Source organism: Colius striatus, chromosome 16 (genome assembly GCF_028858725.1).
Source record: "Colius striatus isolate bColStr4 chromosome 16, bColStr4.1.hap1, whole genome shotgun sequence".
Taxonomy (NCBI): Eukaryota; Metazoa; Chordata; class Aves; order Coliiformes; family Coliidae; genus Colius; species Colius striatus.
This window is the reverse complement of record NC_084774.1, coordinates 9229427-9254139: the sequence shown is the minus strand read 5'-3', so window position 1 is coordinate 9254139 and position 24713 is coordinate 9229427. Positions and strand designations below refer to the sequence as shown.

Sequence of the window (24713 nt, the reverse complement as noted above, 5' to 3'; positions counted from 1 at the left end):
GCTCCAACTGCCCTTCCCCAGCTCAGCTCCACAGCCAGTGCAGGAGTGAGGGCAGGAGTTTGGGTACAAGGGGCACAGCCCTCCCCAGCACTCTGCCACACCAGGGACACCCTGTTCCCTGCCCCAGGCTGGGGGATACAGAGCCCAGGAGAGAGGGAGAGGAGAGCAGAGTGAGAAGAGCAGGGGCCTGAAGGGTATCACACACTGAAAAGCACTTGGTAACAGTCTTTTCCTGCAGCTTTTGGCTCAGTCTTGAAACCCTTGTGCAGCCATGTTCCCTGCCCACATCCTCCCTCTCTCTCCTGCCCACTGCAGGGATGGCTCCATTCTCCTCCTCACTCCCCTCTGCACAAGCCCACACACACAGAGGACCCCAGCAATGGCAAGAAACCCCTGAGCAAGACTCTGAGCTCCCCAACACTTCTCACTCACCTCGGGGAAACTACAACTCCAGGGGCCAGGCGTGCTCTACACCCTCCTTAACGAGCTCCAAGCTTCAAGCACAATCACCAGCTATTTGAGAGAAAGGACAAGAGCTGCTGTTACAAACCCAACACAAAAAGCAGGCTTTTGCTTCAACACCAACCCTTTGTCCTTCAGTGTTAAAGGCCAGACTGGCTTTTTGGCAAAGGTTGTGGCACTCCTTGGCACAGCCACCACTGGCAGATGCCTTCCCTGAGTGCTGGGAGCCTGATAAACTCAGAGGTTTCTGCTATCACACCCAACTCTTGCCAGCCAAAAGGCAAGACCACACTCAAAAAAGAATGAAAGGAAATAAAACAAACCAAGCTGTATTTTATACATATATATATTGTCTAAACAAGTGGGGTAAGGGCTTTTCTCCTCCAACTAAGCACATCATGGAAAGCACACAGAGACCCAGGTACTGTTGCTAGAGCCTACCACATCAGATGACCACTCTGCATCCAGTGATCACAACAAAGTCAGGGTCTGAGGGGTCAACAAACAGCTCACAAGTGTAGAAGACTGAAGACAGCTTACAAAGGGTCCCAAACACATAGCTTCTCCTCTCATGGATTTGGGTTTTTTCCACCCTGCACTTGACAAGAGTCATCTTCAACATCCCAGCCAGGAGCTGTGGCCACTGCACAACAGCAGAGTCTCTCAGTGGCTCTAAAGAAAGGTTCTTCTTTCAAAAGGGCCTTCAGGGGTTGCTGGAGCCTGCTTTGTTGCTTTTAAATACTGCTGTGCTTAACGAAATCAGACACCTGGAAGAGTGAGGTTCCACCATGTACATCTAAAAAATGGAGGACAAGGCCTGTAAAAATATGCTCTTGGATGTCACAAACTGCTGGAGCTGCTCAGCTTTGAGGAAGTTTCCAGGCTGGGCTGCAGGCTGTGGCAGAGAAGGGCAAGCTAAACCAGCCTTGGGGCACAAAACCAAAGAAGAGGCCAGCCCTTCCCTTTGGCTGCTGGTCCCACACAGCTCCACTCCTTCCCTTCAAGGACATTCAGCACCAGCAACAAACCAGGGAACCAGGTGGGTGAAACACTACAGAAACAGCAGGACAGGGAGGCATGCTGGGGAAGAAACCCAAGGAAGTGCTCAGGGCCAGACTTCCCCACAAGCACTAATTAAAGCCTGTATGTACAGGAGGGGTTCAGGCACCAAGATGGAAAGGACAGCAGAGCTTCACGAGGCCACTGGTGCCTGTGTGACAGCAACAACGATGCCTGGACGTGCTGTGCAGGAGGAGGAGGAGGCAGCTCTTCTGTTTGGAAGGAAGATTTTTCACATCACCAACCCGTCTCTTGTCCTCCAAAATCCACATCACCCGAAGGGCAGGTGCACCAGAAGCAGGTAAGTAGCCAAGTCCTAAGGGGTGACTTCTGCAGCTGAAGCCAGAAGACTCTAGAAGGTATTTTTAAGCTTGGCAGCCACAAGCATGAGAATCTCCCCAATCTTCTTCTGCCAGTTCTGTATGTCCTTGGAGACATCACACCAGAGCTCCCCATGGCGAGGCTCTGCGTTCTCACAGCGCTTCCTCACCTCCTCTTGTTGTTCCTAGGGGGAAAAGACAATTTGCAAGTCTCTTAATGGCCTGGTTTGTTCCAGCAGAAAGCCAATAATCAAACTACTCACTCCCTGATTCAAAGACCAGAGTTTATGGTGGGGTTTTTGTTTGGGTTTTACAAGGCAGTACAGAAGCCTGGGTGAAAATTCAGAGGCAGCAACTCTTTGGCCTTGCTGACCAAAGTGGCTGAATTACTCAGGGCATGTTTTAGCTGCACTAGGGAAGCTGCATTCCTTCACATTACCACCTGCACAAGGTTTGTCAAGTGAGAGGTCTCTCTGAAGTCAGGAGATAAACACTTCCATCATTTCAGTAACACCAGGCAGTAAAAACTGCCGTAAGAGATTAGAAGAGGCTGTTGTGGCAGCTGTGTACACGTGCAACCTGGACTCCATGCTGTGAAGAAACAGGAGTAGCTCCCAAACCAGTGCTTCAGCTGCAGGGAAACCTCCTGTGAGACAACTTGCACTGGACACAAGATTGATTTCACACATTTTTTGCATGAACTAGCATGACTGGGGACAGCAAAGCAGCCTGAAAGACAGCTTAGCTAATGACAGAGCTTTTTAACCCCCCCTCCACAGGCCTGTGTGTGCTCAGTCATCAGCAGGCGTGACGCTGCAGCCTCAGCCATGGGCCGTGCAGGCCAGTGAATCCTGCTGCTTCCCCTGCTCCCTGTTCCCAGAGACACACTCACCTCTGTGCCATGCTGGAGCTCAAACTTGTAAAAGAAAGCCCAGGCATCCCCCAGGTCAGAATCTATCTTCACTGTTCGGTGGAACCATTCTCTGGCCTTGGTTATCTTACGCTCGCTCCAGAAGAGCCTGTTGAGGAAAGCAAAAGTGAGTCACCAACAGCCTCTTCAGAGGCAGATGTCCATCTGCAAGCACTTCAACTTAAAAGCTCTACAGACACATCAACTCTTGGTTCTCCCAAGAAGGAAGCAGCAGATTTTGGAGACATTTGCTGACTGTCCTTCCCCTGGAAAGGGAAGAGAGAGGAGAGGGTCAGAAAGCACATCCACCGCTTCCTCTGCGCTCTCCCTGCAGAGAAGCAGGTTGGTTTGGCCCCAGGAAGAGGCAGACCCTCCTGAGGAGGGAAGCATTTACTCTCCAGCTCAGCCTTTGCTGATTGCTTCATTTTCCTGTGCCAGATTTGGTATAGAAGGAGACAAGATCATGTGCCTACACCTATTTCCCCTCCTCCAATTTCTCCCTATTCCAAGTCGATTTTAGCATTTCACAATTAAACAACCGACAACTGCAGGAAGCCAGAGCTGCATGTGGCCAGGGCTTCACCTCTCCAGCCCCACCTGATGAGGAAAAGCAACACAGAAGCTTCCAAGCTCCAACCCCAGCCTGGCAGCAGCCCTACTGCTGCCATTTCACAGAGGTACTCGTGGATTCGGAGATTTCTCCCCAGTATTTAACCAGCTGAGTCAACAGCCTCTTGGTTTCACTCCTTTGCATTAAAGAGTTCATTTGAGCTAGTGAGGTCTTTATCAAATCAGACAGCCATCCCTCATAAAGAGCTTAGCCAGTCATAAAATTATACAGCTTATGTGATTGTTTTTAAGCCCTATAATACCCTTGATTGTTCCATGTTAAATAAACTGTGATTGAGAAGAGCACGAACGACGAGAGCAGGGGCTCAACACCTGCACCGTCTGTTTGCAGCAACACACTCCAACACAAGTTTGTCACAGATGTGTGACCCCCATGGTGTTCCTGCACCTCCATGTCAGCTGTGACAGGAGGTGGAAGCTGTTTGTGTTGGGATTAGCTGCTAAACTCTCCGAGGTTGCAGCACAAGGGGCCTGGAAGCAGGTTCCACGAAGCAAAAGGGAGCGTTTCCCTCACTTGCTGCTGAAGCTGATCAAGGCAGCTGTCATTATCTGGCAAGACCCAGCGTGGCAGTCACTGGAGTGTATCCTACAGTTTTCTTTGGCTTATAAAAGGGTTGTGAAAGAATTGGGCAACTGTTTGGGCAAAACGCTTCCTGCATTAACCTCTTCTGGTATTCAGGAGGGAAAAACCAGTTTGTTCCAACCCTGGCTGCTGTACAGCTCCTCAGATCAGAAAGGATCTGCCCTGACTCAAGGCCAATAGTGACTTTCCATTGCTTGAAGCCTCAGCACTGGATCTCGATGATAATCCCTAGTAGATTATGTTCCCATTTCAGAGAAGCAAACTCCAGTGTGACTGGTGGTCTGCATTCCAGGAAGGGCCACAAGAGAACTGACATAGTAGGAATTCACTGGGGTGGGGAGGAAAAAGACCACAGCAGCACAGAATCTAGCTCAGGATTAAAACCAAATCTGACAGGATCTAACATGGAGAGTAAAGATGGAAGAACACACAGCCAGCCACATCAGAACTTAACCAGCAAAAAAAGGTCATTATCTTCACAAATACCCAAAACACAGCCCATGAAACTTCATTAAGGCAAGTTCATCTGAAAGAACACTGAAATCCCCTTCAAGGGACAAGAAGATGGCAATTCTCTGTGCCAAAAGCCAGCACTGGAACAGGACTGTGTGTAACTGGCTTGTCTGTGCTGCAGTCCCAGACCCACCAGAACAACTGGAGGGCAGGGTGACACCCCCTGCTTTGAATCAAGGGAGAGATTTGCACAGTTACTAGGAGACAGCTTGAAAGCTGTTCCTTGCTTTTGGGCTTATTAGAGCTGCTGCAGCCAGAGTCACACAGTCATGCTGGAGTGCACTAATTCACCATGGGTGCAGCCACACAGAGAAAAAGGGGGTATTTTTAACTTTCATCAAGAGCAGGAACTCACTTGGCCACAGCCAACAAGACATGTGGGTCATGTTCACACTTCTTGAGAGCATCCACACTCTTGGTCTTCCGTTGCGGTCGTGCTTCCAGGAAAATGGCCTCTGACCACAGGATTCCTTCAACAGGACAAGCAGGAAGGTTGTTTAGTGTCATTTCTGTGATCAATCCTCCCCATCCCACGAGGGCCAGCACCCCTTAACCCATGCAGCCCTACTGCCCTCAGCTCAGTGGCTCTCCATGCCCCACATCACCCCTCCTGCATGGATACTTCATTCTGCACTCTCTGCTTGTTCCACGCTGGACCCTCAGCTCTGGTTGTCCCTGTAGGGTAATGTGGCTGCAGCCCCAGTGCTCCCAGAGCTTGTGAGGAGACACTGCCAGCAGTGGAAATGGGGAGGGTAACTCAGTGTTTCAAAAGGGAAAGGTATCTGTTGGTTAGGGTGGGAAACTGCAGTGGTAGAAGCTCCAGAAGGTGCAAAATACACCTTGGAAGCAGTTTGAAGGGTGCCAGAGAGTACCGAGGTCGTATTGATGCTGGCTCTCCACACTGACGATGAAGGACAGAGTATGTCCAGAAAAGCTGGGCTTAATCCCTAGTTCCTTTTGCTGCCAAAAGCAAGAAAGGAAACATGCTCTAAGGAGCATGAAATCCTCCTGTCAGACAACCCTACCTGCTGCTCACTTCAAAGCCAAGCCCAAGAGCTGGTGTGTCTGCCAGGACTCGAGAAAGCGCTCTGGCTTCCCACAACCCGCCATGGGAGCACACGGGAGCTTTGAGGACTGCAGCAGGACCCTTCTCCTCTTGCTCTATACATATAGGGTCAAACCACAACATTCAGACCTCTGTATTTCAGTTTGGCTCTGTGCAGCCTGCCTACATCAGCCATAAGCAAGCAGGGATTGATTCACAAGGGGTGAATGCAAGTCTCTGGTGTGCAGGATCCGAGTGAGTCCCTGCAGGCTTTTATTCTGGTGTGGAGAGTTTTAAGATAAGAGCTGGAAGGGATTTTACTTGAAAACTGAGATCTTGCTGCCTATTTCCATAGCAACAGGCAGATTCTGTGGTGGCAAACATTAAGCATGAAGTCATTCACCAAACCAAGTGGGACTTGGGTGGTATTGCTTTGGTGACCCACTCGCAAGGGGAGCAGCTTGCAGGGAGTTTGTCCTCTCATAAAAGTCACTTCATTCCTAATTATTTCACTGAGACTTAAGCAGCCACCAATTAAACACCTTTCAAAACCTAGCCTGAAGGCAAGCTGAAAAGGACTACTACACTTTGTAGTTCTGTGACATCCTCTGTCCAAAGATGTCAACATGTTGAAATAATTAAGGCTTCCCACAATTCTGCACAAAAATAGGGAAGCATTCTGCACTTTCTCCTCCCATCCCAAGAGGCAAATGTTTCCACTGCTGGTTAGAACCAACTGACTTCCATTCTACCAACTATTTGCCTTTTCTTAAATGAGTTAAAATAACCAGACTCCAGATTTATGGTATACCATCCCCTAATCCCAACTGCAACTGAAATTTGCTGCCAGCACAAGTTCTTAAGCACACAGTTGGTCTGCACAGGCAAACCACCAGGAAGTCTCCTATCTCCAGCTGTATTCTGATGACAGAGGGGAAAAAAAACCCCACTCTTTCTCCTGAACTTCCAAACTACCAACCCTTGAGAGTCTTTCTTCAGTCTTAAAGCTTGGCAGACTTCTACTAGCTTCAGAGAAAAGCCTCCCATAACCAAGGTGCTTTCCCAGGAAAGCTGTGAACAAACCATGGACAACAGAGCTAGTAATACAATGGGCAGTGCAGTAAAACAAAGACCAACCCAGGGCCTCTGTGGTGTGAGGCAGCACAAAGCAACTGGGATTATTCACCAAGACTCTCAACACTTCATTTGCAGAAGGACGACTGATCCCTCTCCGAAACATGGTGTTCCCAGAAAGGACACCTTGGAAAAAGATGTGTCTGCATCATCTGGGCAAAACAACTGTGTTTAAGATAGAAAGGAGATGCAGCTTGCTTACCTGAATTGGGGCATTCCTGCAAGGCCTTGGCCATCAGAGTATTTGCAATATTCTTTAGCCCAGCTCTGTACTCCAAGCGCACAGACTCCAGCCTGTAAGGAAGGGATGCAGAGATTTATGGCAACACATTCACTGTGCAGGAACAACCAGCCAAAGCACATGAAGGTCAGTGGAAACTGCAGCCATGTGCCCATAGTCTCAGTGTGTGTAGGTGACTGACAACCTCCCATTCTTCTCTGGATCCAAAGCAATCAGAGGGACTGTAACAGCAGTCCCTGGGTTTTCATGCTCTGGGCATTACAACTGTTGGTCAGGAAATAATTAGTCCTCAGCTCCTCAGAGCAGCTACAGATTAGTCAGGATCACCAAAGCCTTTCTACTAGCCAGATAAAAGTTGTTAATCCAGGAGAAGCTCTAGGACAGGCACTTCAGTTCCAGAAGATGTGAAAGAGCAGGTCTGAAGCATGCAATGGCTTTGTAGCCCAAATTCAGTCACCTCCACACAACTCACCAGAGGTCTGGATTCTTTGGATTCTTTAGGCGAGACTTCTCCAAGATGGCTCTTGCTCTAGTCAGCTGCCCAACCTTCTCCTCCAGCCTGGACAGCAGAAGCCACAGGGGGATGGAATGGGGGCACTTCTTCAACTGTTTGAATGAATACAGTAATATGTGCATTTGAAAAAAAGCCCCTTGGAACCACTATGGAAAACAACTTCCCTCCCCAAATCCCTCTGGAGAGTTGAGAAAAAGAGATACAAGTTGATGACGTTGCCCAAACTTCTCCTAATCAGTCTTAGAGGACAAAGTGTCTCCTGCATCCAAAACAGTCCAGTACATCAACTACAACTGAGCTATCCCAGCAGCAAGAGAAAAAATACTACCCCCCCTTAAAAATCCATCTAGAATCTGTGCTCCATCTGAGGATGGAAGCCCCCTGTACATACCCAAACCACAGCCAACAGTGTGGAGAACAGGCTGCCTTCAAAGCCTCAGGGGTGACCAGGTGACTCCATGGCTGGTTACTTTCAGCAGCATTCATACCCAAGGACACCAATTACCATTAAAGAGAGGCACGAGTGCCACCTCCTTTTACAGCGTGTATCCAAGAGCTCCTCAGGAGGCTTTTGTTTTAAGAGTTCTGCTGTAATCTTTTATAGCTCTTAGAGAATCCTTGTGTAAGTTCTGTCCTGCCAGTGAGGAGTCAGGCACACAGCAAACTCTCTCAGGTTTGCCTGGGTCAAACTCTCTCTCAAGCACCATTTACACGTGGATACTAGGGAAGAGAAGTCCCTGCTGCTTATTTCAAGTTCCTCATTTTTGGGGGGGTTGTTACTGTTTTAACCCATAACAAGAAGAGAAATCACCTCTTGGGTTAGTCTGGGACAGAGCTCTCTCCATTTTGATTCCAAGACAGCCACGTGTCCACACCAGCAGGATAAAGCAAACATGCCATAACACATCTTACCCCTTGGTTATAAGCCTCTCGTGCTCTCTCTACCAGCTCCTTTTGTTCTTCAATCTGTCCTTTCATCATCCACAGTTTGGGGAAGTCCTCATAGTGCCTCAGAGCTTCCTCACAAAGCTCCTGGGCTGCAGCAATGTTCCCAAGCACCCATTCTAACTTCACAGACTTCATGAAGACCTGGAGAAGGAACCCAAGCAGTTTATCACCACCAGCCATTGAAAAAGCCATTACTCTGTCAAGGCAGTGGGTTTCCACTGTCAGATATTCATCAGTGTTATTGATTAGCCAGTTTCAAGTGAAACAAATTAAAAAACAATACCAGGGTTAAATAATAGTGAGAACAGATAACTCTGAGAAAGGTAAATGCAAATATCAGAGGAGTTGGAACAGTGTTATTAACCTCCATCTCAGCTGTTAGAACACTGTTTCAGCTTTAAGGGCCCAACCAATTAACAAACTTGAGCCTGCACAAGCTGATCTCCTCAGAGCCAAACTACCAAGACCACCTGATTCTTTCTTACAACCTCAAGTGGCAACTGTTGTCCAGCTGATTGCAAACTGGTACATCTATTTTTCTGCCCCAAATGCCTTTCTTTGGGCTACATGTGGAAGTTACAGCTGTGAGAAATACATTACAGATCAAAGGCTCTTTGATCCCCGTCCTTCCCATTCCCAAACTCCCTTCACCATGACTTCACAAGAGAGGTATCAAGTCTGAGAGCAGAGCTTCAGCCCCAGCTGCCAGCTGGAGACAAACTCCCTGACTAAAGAGGAAGAGGACAGTTTAAATGATTGAGGATGAAGCACGAATTGGCTGAAGGGCAGGGGACGGACAGCAAATCAACTTCTCCTTTGACTTGGATGAGTTAAATTGGTTCTGTATGAAGAGCTACAAACTGACAAAGTTTATCATAGCAGAAGCAGCTCGAGAGATAAACACAGGAGTGTAACTTCAAAGAACAAGCTGGACCAGAGCTGTCTTTAGCACAGGAAGCACAAGTGAGCCTTCTGTGAAAGTATTTTCTCTCTCTTTTTTGTTCCAAGGCGTGCTTTTATGCAACATCAACATTATACAAACAGCTGTAAAATGGGAATTTCCTGACTTTTGCCATTTGTGTGAAAAAAAAAAAACAAACTGAAAGCCTTCACTTGATCCTGCCCCTTTTTATTCCCTCCCCCCATCACGCCGTGACTTTGTGTCGCAATTGGCTGGAGGAGCCGCAGCCAAGCGGCCACACGGCCGTGTGCCAGGGAGCCCTCCAGGCCACCACGGAGCCCACAGAACCCAAGGAACATCTCCTTCCATCTCAACTCCCCCGTGGCCCAGAGGTCTCACAGCCTCTCCCACCCCTCACACAGCCCTACCCTTGCAGTGGGAGCACTGCTGCGAGCTTTTGCCAGCAGCCTCCTCGCTCGTTCGTATTCATTGTTCTCCGACTCGAGCTTGACGGCAGCCAGCCAGATCTCCTCGCTGTTGGGGTTGGCCTGCAAGAACACAGTGACAGACAAATGCATACAGTGAATCAACAGCAGATTTAATCCTTCGTTTGATCCAGATTAAAACTGAACTCAGAGCTTTGTCAATCCACACTGGGGGTTTTTTTTCTCCCCCAGTTGAAGCTCCTCCCGATCCTCTTTGACCTTTGAAGTTTATAGAAGTTCTCCAAAACAGATGCACAACACAAAGATAGATGCCAGTTTAGAAGTTGGATGCTTCTCAGTTGTTGAAAAGCATTCCTGCTTGATCTTCTGAACTTCCAGTTTAAGTACTGAAAAGATCCTAGGGCCTGCCACAACGAGACCCTCCTTTTATTACCCCTCAGCAACAAAACCTGAAGCTTCAATTCCCAGCTGAGGTCTGTGAGCACTCCTCCAAGGAAAGCCATTCCAGTGGCAACCACGTCAAGAAACTATTCAGGATGGTAATAAAAAGAATCAAGAACAGATTTAGGAAGTCAATATCTTTCACCTTCCATCTCAGGACCTGTAATTTGGTTTTGACACCTCTTAGCTCTGAAGCCTCATTCCCAGTGTTGGAACTGCACCACTGTGCCCACCTTCCTTTCAGCTGCCAGCAGACAACTCCATTTTGCTGTGGATTTGGTGGGTTTGGTGCCAGCCATAAGAAATGCAGGAACCTCAGTGATTAGGGAAGAGCACTCCCCTTTTTCCTCAGGGGACAGATAACCCAACACAAATGGGTTGTGATCCATGACTGGGCTTGGTGGGAGTTGCCTGAGAACCCGCCGTGGTACTACCAAAGGAGTGTTTGTACACTCTTGCTTCCAGCTTGCTGTTACCTTCCAGGAGAACATTTTGCTCCATAAAACAATCAAAGAACAGTGGAAGCTCCCAGGACTTTTAAAGGCAATCAGGTGTTGACAGAAAAAGCCTACTTTGTGTTCTTTACCAGTCATACTTAACACCATCACACAAGTCTAACATACCCACCTGGAAAGCCAGGGCCAAAATGCTTCTGGCTGCTGGCACATCTCCTGCCAGCCACTTGGATTTGGCTCCCATCAGCCACAGCACTTCTGCTTTGGGACAGTGAGCAACAGCTCTCTGCAAAAGAGCCTCCAAGGATTCTCTGAGACAAGAAAGAGCAAGTTAGAGTCACTCAGAACACCGCCACAGGCGAGCTCTCGCACACCATCGCCACTATCACTCAGTGCTATAAATATTGTTGCAAAGTCCAACGTTGTAAACCTTGATAAGCTGTTTCATAACAAGGAAAGGGTGGGGTCTTTCTTTTTTTCACAAGGGTTCTGGAATCAACACTCCACAAACGACTCATTGTTCAGACACCTTTGTCTGATAGACCCTGCACACAAACAGCTCATTTGTCTTGGAAAGAGTCACTTTTAACAAACCTCAGGAGAAACTGAGGAGCTTTCTCAGAGTTATTACATGCCATTTTTTCTCCTCCTCTGGCAAATACACTTTTTCAGGTAGAGCAAGGGGCTTAAAAAAACAACCAACCACTGGGAAACATGGGAGAACAACATCAAAAGCAAAGACAAGAGAAAACAAGAGGCTTGAATGAGGGAGAACTCAGCCCCTGCAGCCACTTCCACACCAGGGCCTCGTTGGATTTACTAAGGGTGATTCCACATGTGTATGTGGTCTGCTGCAGAGATTGTTTGCTTGACACTAAAGTTTCAGAGATGTCAAGTTTTATTATGAGTAAACTTCCCAGGAGAGGCCTGAGCTGTGACAGTGTAACACCAATCCTAACTGAGGGTGTGATACACACGCACAGACTAATCAGAAAATGCCAGAGGTGCTCTGACAACTCCAGCACTAAAGTGGTTTAGCTGTGAAAATTAAACACATGCTGTATTTCTGGGTGATCTAGGTCTTCAAGACCTGCCTGGACATGTTCCTATGCCACTTGATCTAGGTGAACCTGCTTCTGCAGGGGGGTTGGATGATCTCTAAAGGTCCCTTCCAACCCCCACCATTACTCTATGATCTGCATTCTCTTTCTTCCTCTAGAAATGCCTTCTCAAACATGACTGGTCCTACCTTGCCTACTCATAGCTATTATTACAAAACAATCCCTACTGCCAAAAGATCTTTCATGACTTCACCAAACCCAAAGATGTTCTGCGCACAGCAATAACAAAGCAGCTCAGACCTTCACACAATGCCAACGACTTTCCACCAGCTGAACTAACTCTGCACATGCAACACAACGCTTCAGGAATCACCTTGTAGCTCTTCCTCCTCCCTAATTTCCACCCTCCCTGCAGTAAAGGTGAGCCCCAGCAACCCAGGGTGGTGCAGCAGAGGTACCTTGTCCCGTGGTTCTTCTCGAAGTACGCTGCCCGCAGCCACACGCTCTTCTTGCTGGGGAACACTTGCAAGGCATAGGCATAAATTGCTCTGGCACACTCCAGAGCATTATGGGCAACACACTAAGGAAAAACAGATCAGAACTAAGTCAGTTTAGGGCTGCATTGAAATCAAGTGCAAGAAAGAATTCCACGAGCATAACTCCACACAGAACTCGGTAACACAGGACCTGGGGCACCATATGTAACAGAACAGTATCAGCTGTTTCAAAGGAAGCAGGGAAGACATTTCCAATGTCCCTCTATCAGAGGGTAACCATCACTGTTCTTCCTGTGGGACTGCCACACACAGGCCAGCTTGAAACATCAGTGAGGTTTTGTAGAGGCTCTCAGCTTTGTACTTGGTTTTTTATAGGCAAAACTGTAAGTGCCACAGCACGCGCCCCCCCGCTGCTGTAAAGCCCATTTCAAGGCCACTGAAGTGGGCATTTATTCTTTTAGTGCACATCCAAACTACTCCCCTAAAGCAAAGAAAGCCTGGTAAAACTTTTACTCATTCCCCTGTCCAGTCTCACATTAACTCTTGAGCTACAACATTTATGACTTGAAACTCAACTCTTGATTCCTTTAACCAGATCATCCATCTCTCATGTCACACCCACACATACCCCAAAATATACCCCAAAATACACCCCAAACCCAGCAGAGAATCTCTCATGATACCAACTTTTTGGTGAGTAAAAATTCCAACCTGAAAAAAAGCTCTAAGTGCAACAACCTCAGGAGAGGCAGATTGGCCCAAACCCAGGCAGGTGCTGTGGGGATCATTTCTGCTGGCACTGATAAGGAAATGGCATTTCCCAGGCTCTGGTTTCATTTTCCCCCCAATTTAGAAGTGCAAAAGCAAACCCAGTGAAACCCAGTATCACAGCAGGACATACACTGTCTGCATCTTCCATCCAGGTGTGCTTCCTGTCTTCCTCCTCAATGCCAATCCCAATGACAGCTCTCATGATTGCCTGGCATGTGGCCACGCTTCCCGCTTTGTCACACTCCTCAGCATCCTAGAAACAAAAGCAAAGCTCTGCTCAGTTTGAGGAGTCAGCACAAGAAGTTAGGATCCTGCACCAGCAATTCCTCACAGGCAAACAAAAACATTGTGGGTTGTTGCAACGTTACAAACAACTTATTACTCAGAGTTATCCTGACACTAAGTGGTGCTGTTGCTGTACACAGGATGGATCTCAAGGTGGTTCATTAGCACAGGACATTAACTGCATCCACTGAAAAGGACTCAGGGTGACAATGTGTGACCTGCCTCACCTGAAAAACCTCCTCTTACAGCTCTGCTGACCTGCCCTGGGATGCACCAAGCAGGGACTCAGCCAATTAAAACACACAGGGGTTTGAGAAGGGAGAATTGTAACATTAAACCTTCTTTCAGCTTTGAGTTGACTTTTTAAGTGTCAAAAAGGGCTGAGCAGTAACTGAATCCACCCTCAACCAGTGCTCAGTGAATGCTGCAAAGGCTCTCTCAGAGTATGTAAGGTGGAGCTTTCTGACAAAGCTTTCTGAAAGCCAAGCGTGTCTTGCTTGTACTTGTTAACAGATCTCTGATCAGGTAACAGGAATGGAAGCTCTAGCACAGGAAAGGAACTCGAGAAGGCAATGATGCAGAGGCTGTGCTCTTGGGGTTTTTGAAACAGAACTGGAAATTAACCTTTAACTGGTTTATTGCTGTGAAAGTTACAGTTCTTCCAGGTGTTAGCAAGGACATCCATTTCATATTAAACACTTCCTTCATGCTCAAGGCTCTTTCAAGAGGTGTGCCAAGAATATTTTGCTGTCTTGACCCACTATAAGTGATTTCAGCAGCAAGCTGCTTTAAAGACATGCTTAAACAAAGCACAGGTCATATTCAGGAGGAAAGGGGTTCTTCTAACCTCAACACAAAGCCATTTAGTTGGCAACAGTCTCTGAGGTCTTGACTCCAGAAACTCAGGCAATCCCAGCCTTTGAATGTGATCAAACCACTGCCAACTCCCACAACTTTTTGCTGCTTTTGAATTACAGAATGTCAAAAACATGATGACCTGGAATGAAGCTGCACAGAGGTTGTGTTTTGTAAACATCACCACACGGTATGGTTCCAGGCGGCAGTTGTGACCCCTTTGCACCACCTCGGGACTCCAAGTCTAGAAAGGACTATCTTGTACCTGCTACACACACAGTATTTGTACTGACTTCTTCCAACACTACCTGCAAAAACTTCTTGGGCAAACAGATACCTCTGAAGCCAGAAGAGACACAGGTAAAAAAAAGCCTCTGTCTTATAAGGCAGCTGCTGCTTCAGCTTGAAGCTGGTGATGTTCCAAGAGAGAAGTAAAGCAGACACTCCTCAGCTCAACACATACAGTGTTACCCCAGGGCATCACTTATGGCCTTGACTTTACTGACCTTTTGAGCCTCACCTCTTCTGTCTTCACAGGGATCCCCACAGACAAGCCTAGAGCAAAACTCTCACCCTTACCACACCTACCATCAGTAGCCTTCAAGAGTACAACCCAAAGAGCTCATCCAAGCCTTTAACCAAGACCAAGCCAATACCTGTATCCACTGCTCTCTGTTGATTTCCACACCGTTGGCCCTGAGAGATGTGATGGCTCTGTCAATGATTTTCTCCACCATCTGGGTGTTTCCATTGGCTTCCTCCAGCTTGGCAGCAGTGATCCAGATGTGCCGATCCGTCGGGATGTTCTCCCGCGCCTTGTTAAGCACCTTCCGAGCGTTCTCGTACGTCTCCAGCCTCGCCAGGGCGAGCCACAGCTGGGAGGAGATGCATTTTGGATCAGAACAAAGAGATGACAACGCTGCTGGATGGCAGTGACAGCCTCAAGAGATAACAGCTTTATGTTCTTTGATGCTGCTTGGCAACTGTCCTCAAACAGCAGAGGCAGGCTGCAGAATGCCAACGCAGAAACAGCACAAAGAGTCTGCTACTGTCCTGAAAGCTCAGCCCTAACCACCTCGGGATATCATCTCCATTTGCTGGGCTGCTGCACTCATTTTCTGTCCACACCACCTTTTAAACAGCTGAATGTTACATTCTGGTTCAGCATTTCAGTAAGGGGCAACTTAATGTTTGAGACTCCCCGGGCTATACGTATGCTTGTTTGCACAATCGGCGAGGCACAAAACATGACCATGGCTAATTGGCTACAGCAGGCACAGCAGTACACTGGCACAACTACCAGAACAATCACACAGGAAAATGAGGCATGTAATAGCCACCAGACAATTAACTCTGGAGGAAAAAGCACGGTCCACTACTCATCACATCCTCCTCATTGTGGCACAAAGCGTAGGGGAGAAAACTCCCGCTGCACTCCCCCTGCCTTTTGTTCTGAAAGCTCCACTGCCAGCCTGGAGTGGGATGGAGGAGGTTGCTTTAGTTCACTTGTCTAAATCTTACTTCAACACTAGTTGGACAGCACTCCACAGCCCGGCTCAGCATGATCCTGGCATCCTCAGGTTCCTCCAGCTCCACGGCTGCCTTCCATAAACGCACCGAGTTTGGAACGTGCTCGAGGGCTGCAGAGGCAAAACAATTCCATCAATCATGAGCAAGCAGTTTAGCACAGAGCTGTATTTTTAAAAGACAATATATCACAGGCCTGTTACAGATGAAATTTCCTGAAAGAGAAGGGAACTGTACTTACATTAGCTCTTGCTTCAACAATGAGAAACATCAGAAAATGAAAAGCTTACTGAGTCATTTTAATTGGAAGCAGGTTTTGGAGAGCCAAGGGCTTGTTGCCTGTATAAGCTCTAATTGCATCCTCCTCAGTGAAACACCTAGCTGAACAAAGCCTCCAGTGTCAGCAAATGAGGATCCACTTAAACTTACAGACACATCTTGAACAACTGATGCAGGTTGACCTGCTTCTGCAGGGAGGCTGGACTAGACGATCTCTAAAGGTCCCCTCCAACCCCTACCATTCTATGATTCCATGAACTCAAGATGCAATACAAACAAGAGGGAGCTCAGACTCTGCTCCCTGAGCCTACAGAAGCTCTCACCTTTCCTGAGGACACGTTTCTTTGCACGGATGTCCGTCTCCAGCTCTGCTGCTCTTATGTAGATGCGGACGGACTGCGGAAGGTGCCGGACAGCTTGGGCCACAACAGCCTTGGCTGTGTCCCCAGGCTGAAGCCGAGCAGCTTCTAACCAGACATCTTCACTCTGCCAGGAAACAGAAACACATCAAAACCAAGGATTTCAAATTCGAGCTTCTAGCTAAATGTGTGTGGGAGGTTAATTCTGCAGCTAGGGAAGCTGCATCAAAAATAGCCTGACACAAGCTTAACAGGGAGATGCTTGTAACCACAACCCTTTCCTACAGTCCTGCAAGGATCAGCAGGGAAGCAACACAATGCTGACCTTGGGGCACATCTCTGTTCCTTTCATGATGAGATTTCGAGCCACTTGGAGCTTGCCAGTGACCTCCTCCAGCCGGGCTGATGCAATCCAGGCCGGTGGATGGTGAGGATTGGTCTCCCGTACAGATTTCAGGAGCAAACGGGCTTTCTTGATATCACTAAAGGAGGAGAAAAGAGAGGCAGGGAAATTTTCAGCACATTAGCAGAGTTCTCCTGAAGGAGTAAGTGCTTTACAATCAGATTTTCACAGCAACACTCTGAGTCCAGTAACTGTGACCTCAAATGTTTTTGTACTGATGGCACAAAAGACATACCATCAAAACCAGCTCACAAATGCACGCAAACACAGCAAGGGCACAGTGACAACTGGTAAAGTATTAGAGTAAGATTCTGAGGACTTAAATCTTGGGAACTTGCAGTCAGAAGCTGATGAGCACAAGTGTTGAATTCAATAGAACATTAGCATCAACATTCACACATCCCTTTGGCTTAAAGGGCAATTCCTTACGAGACAGGTGTAAAGCTTCTGCTTAAAAGAGGTTTTCAGAGGTTGTCAGTCAAGCCTAAATTAGCAGTACACAAGCACAACTAATCAGGCTGTTTCCTGGCTGGCAGCCAGTCACACAATGCCATCACTCTGGCATATCCAGGGACAGAATCGACACAAACCCCACAACTGAGGCAACCAGGTCAGATTCTAAATACACCAGTTGAAAGACTAACACCAGACCTCATGTTAAAAGAATTCAGCCTCAAAAACTCACCTAGTATCTTTCACTAATTAAATGCTAGCTGAAAGCCACCTGCCCAGACAGATTTCCATTTATGTGCAGCATCACAGCCATTACTAAGAGGATAAATCAGTTAATCCTCCTTAAACTTACTTGATATCTCCTCCGTGTGTGGGGATCATGGAATTCAAGTCTGTCAAATATCCTTTTGGGTCCACTACAGTCTGGCCACTCACAGAGTCTGACACCTGGAAAAATCAAGTCAGCACTACTGAAATGAGTGTCCATACCCCCCAAGCCCAGTCTGCCTGCACACAGAACAGACTGCTGCTCAAGACACTGCTGCTCTACTGAAAAATCCTGGACATCCACCACGACCAAGGAAGGAGGGAAACACAAAGCCTTGCTTTATATATACACGAGTTCAACATAGAAAATGTACTACTGAGGAAAGTCCAGAAGATAAGCAGCTTGGCTTTCAGTCACCAAGAGGTCTTGCAGCCCAGCCAGCTAAAGCTCATCTTTTTAGTTTAAACCAGCTTCAGATGAGAAAAACAGATCAATAAAAAAAGTCACCAATTTTGGAGTAGCACTTGCTATCATTTTGTGCCATATCCCTACCCAGGATGGAAGAGATGCTTCCCTCGGGAAAGCCACCAGTGCTGGTGGCCCAAAGCCCCTCTCTGCTATAACAGGGTGCTCTGTTCTCCCCACATGATTCAAGTTTCTAAAGGACAAACTTGTTGTTTCTCAGGAAATTCTGAGATTTGGGGAAGGGGGGTACAAAATCATTTCCCAGTTGAGCTGCTGGTTCTGACACTCAAGAGGATTAAAAGATGTTTCTAAGACCAGGTCCTCAAACAGCAGCAGACCACCAACCCCAGGTATATCTGTGACAGCTCCTGCCTTCCAACATCCTCACCTGGCTTAGCCTCATATCCATCAAGGTGTTCCTGGCTTGGCCAATCTTCCTCATATCCAATTCTCCTGTCCCAGGTGTCATCAAGCCTGGTGTCATTCCTCCTGGATATGGAGTATTCAAGCCCCCTGGATATGGGGTATTCAATCCACCAAATTGCTAAAAACAAGAGCAAGTGAAACACACTCTTAACATCGTTCCAGGAATTTCAAAGGTAATTCATGCTGCTGGCTGATCTGCTCTTCTCCAGTGGCTACAGGCCAGAGATGCCCAAACCCCTTCCCTGAATCACACAACACTTCTCCTGCAGGCTTAACAATTTGTAGGTAATTACTCCAGTTGAGTCAACTCAGGGAAATAAGTCAAGAAAGTGAAAAATTTGAGCACAAGTGTCTAAATGTAGCATTTCTAAACAAGAGTATCTTGTTTAGACATTCAGTGCCAGTTCAGGACCAGGCAGTTGTTCCTGTGACTGTATGATCATTGTAGCCCATGGCCATGTATCATAAGCTAAATCCCTTATTTTTCAGTTGGCTGCAAGGCAAATAACTCCTGACACAACTGCTCCAGGGCTGAGCGATTTCCACTACTGCAAAACATTGTAACAGAAACAGACATGGTTATGCTCACCAAAACTCATCCCCACCATTTCACAGCCAGTGAAAAGGGCAAGAAACACCCATTCCCATTTTCAACACAAGAATCCATCTTCCCCTGTCTATCCTTGAGTATTCTGGAAGCAAGTGTGTCCTGAAAGACTCTGCTGAGCACAGGAATTTAACACCCAGCAATCCCTTTGACAGACTCACAAACTACACCAAGTCTTTTGGGCAAGTATCCCTCTTTTCCCTCCAAATGCCACTAAAGGAACACACAGTTGAAGCCTCATCTCTGATTACAGAGTCCAGGTCACGTCTTCCTCAGGTTTGCTTTGCACTCACCGTTTGGCGTGGGTCCACAGTAGTGTGGTTCTCCCCTGACTGCAAATGCTTTGCAAAGAAGCTGTCAGGTACAGGAGTCAGCTTCTCATAACGAGGATTCCTCTGACGCTTGTTCCTGGCATCACCAACTTCTGGAATGCTGAGCCACTCCTCTTCTGTCACCTCGGCGAGCTTCCGCTGTGCAACAGGAGTTGTCATCATCTACTTGTTAATTGCTCTAATTCCTTACTAGCTTTTTGGTTTGTTCTTGAAAGAATTCAGATCAATTAAAGACCTAAAGGTCCAAGATCAGATGTTTTCCTTTGCTAATCCAACGTAGATGTTTAGATGCATTTAATTAGAGTTTGGGTTTAGCCAGACCGAGATTCCAAATCAGTTTTGTTATTCAACTCAGTGCTACAAATACTCAGATTAACCTCAGTGCCTGCAGTACTGAGCAGTTTCTTACTCATGATTAGACAACAGCTTAAACAACACATTTGACTTAAAAGAAGGTTTAGAGTCAGGAGGTCCTGCTCAAGCCCTTCTCCAATGCCAACAAGTTACCAGTCCCTCAAAGACAGAGGCACAGCATCTTCTCAAGAGCTGATGTCAAGTTGCAATAAAGTGAGAACCAAAAGGCCCATATCAAAATTTGCAGGAATTTCACTGCTTTATGTATCCCCAGAAAGGGGCAGAATCACTGTCTTCTCCCACATCCCCACACAGCAGCTCATCAGCACCCACTCCCACCATCCCAGCATAGCCCATGTTGCTGTGTCGTTTACTGCAGGTTCCATCCCCACTTTAATTTTAACCAGACAATTACCAATTACACTGTCTGTAACTGTGCAACTGCAACTGACTGAAAATTGCACTACAGCACTCCAGAGAGCTTCAGAGCAAGAGGATCCTCCACACCCCCAGCTGCCTACTCCCTCATTTATATTCCCAACCAAAAGCAGCTCTAACCTGGAGAATAACAACACATTCGTTTGCTAAAACACAAAATCAGAGTGGATGCAGAACATACATCCAGCTCTCACAGGTCATAAAGACAGAAGTCACATTTCAGGCTTCCTTACTTTCAAGTCTGAGAACTGCTGCTGAATCTTGGGGCGCTCCATACGGTACTTCTCTATTTCCTCTTTTTCTCGTTGCTCCCTTGGGAATAAAAGCACTGAGGTTAGGTACCAAACAGCCTAAAGCCTTCCAACTAAGTGTGGATACAAAGTTGATATGGAATCATAGAATGGTAGGGTTGGAAGGGAACTTCAGAGATCATCCAGTCCAACCTCCTTGCCAAAGTAGCTTCCACCTAGATCAGGGGGCACAGGAACGTGTCCAGGTGGGTTTGGAAACCTCCAGAGCAGGAGCCTCCACACCCTGCGTGGGCAGCGTGGGCCAGGGCTCCCTCACCTCAGCACTGAAACAGTTTGTCCTTATATGTTTAAATGGAACTCTTTGTGTTCCAGCTTCTTCCCATCACCCCTCGTCCTGTCACTGCATACAATAGACAGAAGTGCTGCCTCAACCTCCTGACACCCATCATTTAGATACCTGTCAATAAGAATGAGCTCCCCCCTCAGTCTCCTCCAGACTAAACAGCCCCAGGGCCCACAGCCTTTCCTCATTAGGAAGATGCTCCAGTCCCCTGGTAGTCATCTTGGTAGCCCTGCACTGGCCTCTCTCCAGCAGTTCCCTGTCCCTCTTGAGCTGGGGAGCCCAGAACTGGACACAGGACAACAGATGAGGCCTCAGTAGGGCAGAGTAGAGAGGGAGGAGAAGCTCCCTCAACAAAGGTACAACATTAAATGTGCCCAGCAGACAAGGACAAAATCTGACCTTGAAAGTGAAAGAGGTAAAGCTCTAAAACACAAACTAACTAGAAAACAGCCCATGTCAGTGTTGTAATTTCTCCTACCTTCTTTCCTTCCTACGTTCATCCATCCTCTTATCCAAAGCTGCATAAATAGCATCTGCTTCCTCATCATCTTTTTCATAAGGACCACTGGAGAACAGGCTGCCTGCATACCCATTGAACTGGGGATGTGGAGAGACAGAGAGGGGAAAGAAAAGATGGGAAAAGAGAAATGAAAACCAGTAGTATCCTCAGTTTAAAGCTCCTGTTTTGTTCCTGCTACAGGCAACGATCACCCAGAACAAGGAAAACGTAGGAGCAGGGTATTTCTACCAGCATTGCATCAGGCTAACACACCCCCAGGGTTTATTCTCCCACACCATTGCAAGAGCAAAACTGATGGAAAATTGCTGCTCTTAAGCAATGAGATCCCAGTATAGAAAGGCCATTTTCTTCCATTAAAAGAAAAACAAAGAAGCTACTGGAAGGAAACCAAAAGAATAACATTTAACTAACCAACGTGGGGCCGAGACACGAGTCAACACAGGCCACAGAGAGAAATCTGTGTCAAAGCACGAGAGCTGAGATGGCATTTGTGCAGAAGAAAACCAACCACACCCCCCTCAAAGTGCTTAAACTCATGGATCCCTTCCCAAGGCTCTGTACAGATAATTAACCCACAATAGGTGGAACAATGCCACCAGAAGAATCTGCAAGCACTGTGCCACTGAGGATAGAGGCCTCAACTAAACAACCAAAGAACAGGCAGGAGACAAAGAAGTGTTGCTACTAAACTAGAGGAAATTCTGACTGGGAAAGCTCAGCTTGAACGTGGTGTCAGCAAGAGAGAGCAGGGAGCTACAGGACTTCTGGGATGATGCAGGTCTCATCACCTCATCATAGTTGGTGTCATTCAGATCCTCATCATCATCATCAGCTGTCTGGTTCTTCTTCATCTGGTCCCCCACCGTCCTCTTGCCGGGCGGCGCATGCCGATCGTCCACGGGGTCGTTGGCATCGCGCGCGGGGCCGATGTCGGAGCGCGTGGTGAAACCCGTGGCCCTGGGCAACAGAAGCAGCAGCTCTTGAGCCTCCTCTGATCCACAGGCAGCCTGGGAAACTATTCCTAACACACACTAAAGTCACCATTCTTTAACAGTCCCTATCCCTCCTTGATCATAAAGCCTGGAGGGACAAAAGCCGCTGCTCTGAAAGAGCTTTAGCTCCCCAGGCACCGTGATCACTCCGCCCTGTGCCCAGGTGGGCTTCCTCTTCTAAACTCTGTCTCTCACTTAGACACAGTAAAACAGCTGCTCCTGGAGGCTGCAGGGCACTACAGGGGAGGGGTCTGGGCATATGGCAAGAACCCACATCCAATTGGGTGCACTCAGAGGATCCCAGGATGGGGGGGTGGGAAGGGCCCTGCAGAGCTCCCCCAGCCCAACCGCCTGCTCAAGCAGGTTCTTCTCACTCAGGGGGCACAGGAATGTGTCCAGGTAGGGTTGGAAACCTCCCAAGAAGGAGCCTCCACACCCTCCCTGGGCAGCCTGGGCCAGGGCTCCTTCACCTCAGCACCAAAGGACTTGCTCCTCCTGTACCAAGGGAATTGTTTGTGTTCCAGCTTATGCCCATTGCCCCTTGTCCTGCTACTGGAGACAACAGAACAAACACTGGCTCCATCCTCTCAACACCCACCCTTTAAGGGTTGATCAGCACTGCTGAGGTGCCCCTGAGCTCAAGCTTCTCTTCTCCAGGATGTTCCATCACCTCAGCATCTTGGTGGCCCTGCACTGAAACTGTTTGTGTTTCAGCTTTTGTCCACTACCCCTTGTCTTGTCACTGGATGCTACAGATCCAGGATCAAGATTAGGATCACTCCAGCCACTGACAAACCCATGGAGGGTAAACATCCCCTCACTCAGCCAAGGCCAACTGCTGAGGTCCACCAGCACCACACCAGCACCACCAAACCTGCCTCTCACCACTCCCCACGCCAACAAACTCTGACTTGATGACTTCTAAGAGGGCCCCACACATAGACACAGTTACAAAACCAGGAGGGGCACAGTCCCTTCCCAGCCAGCAGCGCCAGGAGCACCCAGGGGCTCATCCCCGCTGCCGGGCTCACTCCTAAGCGCCAACCGCCCGGAGCCACGGCATGGGGGTAACACCGCAACGCGGCGCGGGGCTGCCCCGAGCGGCCGGGGAGACAGGCGCAGTGTAAGGCACGGAACGGGGCCGGGGGCCGCCGCGGGGTGTGAGCATGAGGGCGGTGAGGCCGGGCCGGGCCGGGGGCCGCCGCGGGGTGTGAGCAGGAGGGCGGTGAGGCCGGGCCGGGCCGGGGGGTGTGAGCAGGAGGGCGGTGAGGCCGGGCCGGGCCGGGGAGTGTGAGCAGGAGGGCGGTGAGGCCGGGCCGGGCCGGGGGCCGCCGCGGGGTGTGAGCAGGAGGGCGGTGAGGCGAGGCCGGGCCGGGGGCCGCCGCGGGGTGTGAGCAGGAGGGCGGTGAGGCGAGGCCGGGCCGGGGGCCGCCGCGGGGTGTGAGCAGGAGGGCGGTGAGGCCGGGCCGGGCCGGGGGCCGCCGCGGGGTGTGAGCAGGAGGGCGGTGAGGCCGGGCCGGGCCGGGGGCCGCCGCGGGGTGTGAGCAGGAGGGCGGTGAGGCCGGGCCGGGCCGGGGGCCGCCGCGGGGTGTGAGCAGGAGGGCGGTGAGGCCGGGCCGGGCCGGGCCGGGGGGTGTGAGCAGGAGGGCGGTGAGGCCGGGCCGGGCCGGGCGCCGCGGTGGGGATAGGCCTCGGTCGGGCCCGCGGGGTGCCGGGGGAGCCCGGGCGGTGCCTCACCCGCGGCCCAGCCCCGGGACGTAGCCCAGGGGCGCTGGCATGCCCAGGAACGGCTTCTTCTTCTTGTTCATGGTGTCGGTGGCGACGAGACGGCGCCGGGAGCGACGGACGCGACCGGGAGAGCGGCGGCGGCGGCGGCGGGGAGGAAGCGACGAGTTCCGCTTCCGGGGCGGGAGGCGCTGAGCAAAGCGCCCCCTGGCGGCGCGGAGGACCGCGGAGGGCGCTGGGAAGGGCCGGGGCAGCGCAGTGAGGGTGAGGAGGGTGGGGATGGGGGTCACGGCGACTGTGAGGGTGAGGATGGTGGCGATGAGGGCAGCTGGAGTGCTGAGGACGGCGCTGCTGTGCGGTCACAGCGTTTGCGGTTGTTATTAGGAGCCGAGCAGCTGCTGAGGCTGACGTGGAGCATCCCCAGGGCTGGATGCCAAGCCAACAGCCCACATCGCACCAGCAGCAGCCAGGCTGGGGTGGGCAAAGGGACAAAAGGGAGCAAGGACATGCCAGCTGGGCCAGGAGGTGGACGATATCCCCAGCCCTCGCTCCCCAGCCTGGCTCCCCCCAGCCCTTCTTGCACTTCCAAGCTCAGTTATGTCTGTGAGCACCGGCAGGCTCCTGTGCTCACCCACCCCACAGCCCAGGGGCCTCTCCCACTTGGCTTTGCCCCATGGCAGCAGCGGGGGGTGGCTGTGCCCACAGGGATGGGGTCCAACCCCTCCCTGCAGGGATCTGCACCCTCCCTCCTCCCAGAGGACCCCAGGACATTTCCTGGGCTCCTGCCTCAGTTTCCCCAGCTGGCAGCACTGGGCAGGTTTCTCTTCCCTATCCACATTGGAAGGGGGTCAGGGTTAATTTGCAGCAAAGCCTCCAGGTGCCCCTGAGACCTGTGCCCAG

General features: G+C 49.5%; 1 protein-coding gene across 1 annotated transcript; it reads right to left on the bottom strand.

Annotated features, from left to right (window-relative positions):
• Window positions 1-790: 790 nt before the first annotated feature.
• PRPF6 (pre-mRNA processing factor 6) lies at window positions 791-23968 on the bottom strand. The gene is made up of 21 exons (XM_062009126.1): window positions 23826-23968; window positions 21885-22053; window positions 21055-21173; window positions 20216-20294; window positions 19152-19328; window positions 18214-18369; window positions 17445-17539; window positions 16562-16718; window positions 16201-16363; window positions 15593-15711; window positions 14728-14946; window positions 13062-13184; window positions 12122-12243; window positions 10775-10913; window positions 9689-9808; window positions 8324-8500; window positions 7370-7503; window positions 6859-6950; window positions 4833-4947; window positions 2734-2860; window positions 791-2026 (listed from the first exon to the last, which is right to left on the bottom strand). Exons 1-21 carry the CDS (start codon window positions 23894-23896, stop codon window positions 1874-1876), a joined length of 2826 nt encoding a protein of 941 aa, XP_061865110.1. The 5' UTR covers window positions 23897-23968; the 3' UTR covers window positions 791-1873.
• Between the last annotated feature and the right edge of the window lie 745 nt (window positions 23969-24713).

Coding starts and splice junctions, on each gene's coding strand:
- PRPF6 (XM_062009126.1), bottom strand. CDS start 23,896: ATGAACAAGAAGAAGAAGCCGTTCCTGGGCATGCCAGCGCCCCTGGGC. Junction 14,947..15,592: donor GCTGTCCAACTAGTGTTGAA/GTAAGATTTAGA, acceptor ATCTCCTCCCAG/CTGTGGCTCGCCCTGGCGAG. Junction 8,501..9,688: donor GCAGTGCTCCCACTGCAAGG/GTAGGGCTGTGT, acceptor TTCCTTCTCCAG/GTCTTCATGAAGTCTGTGAA.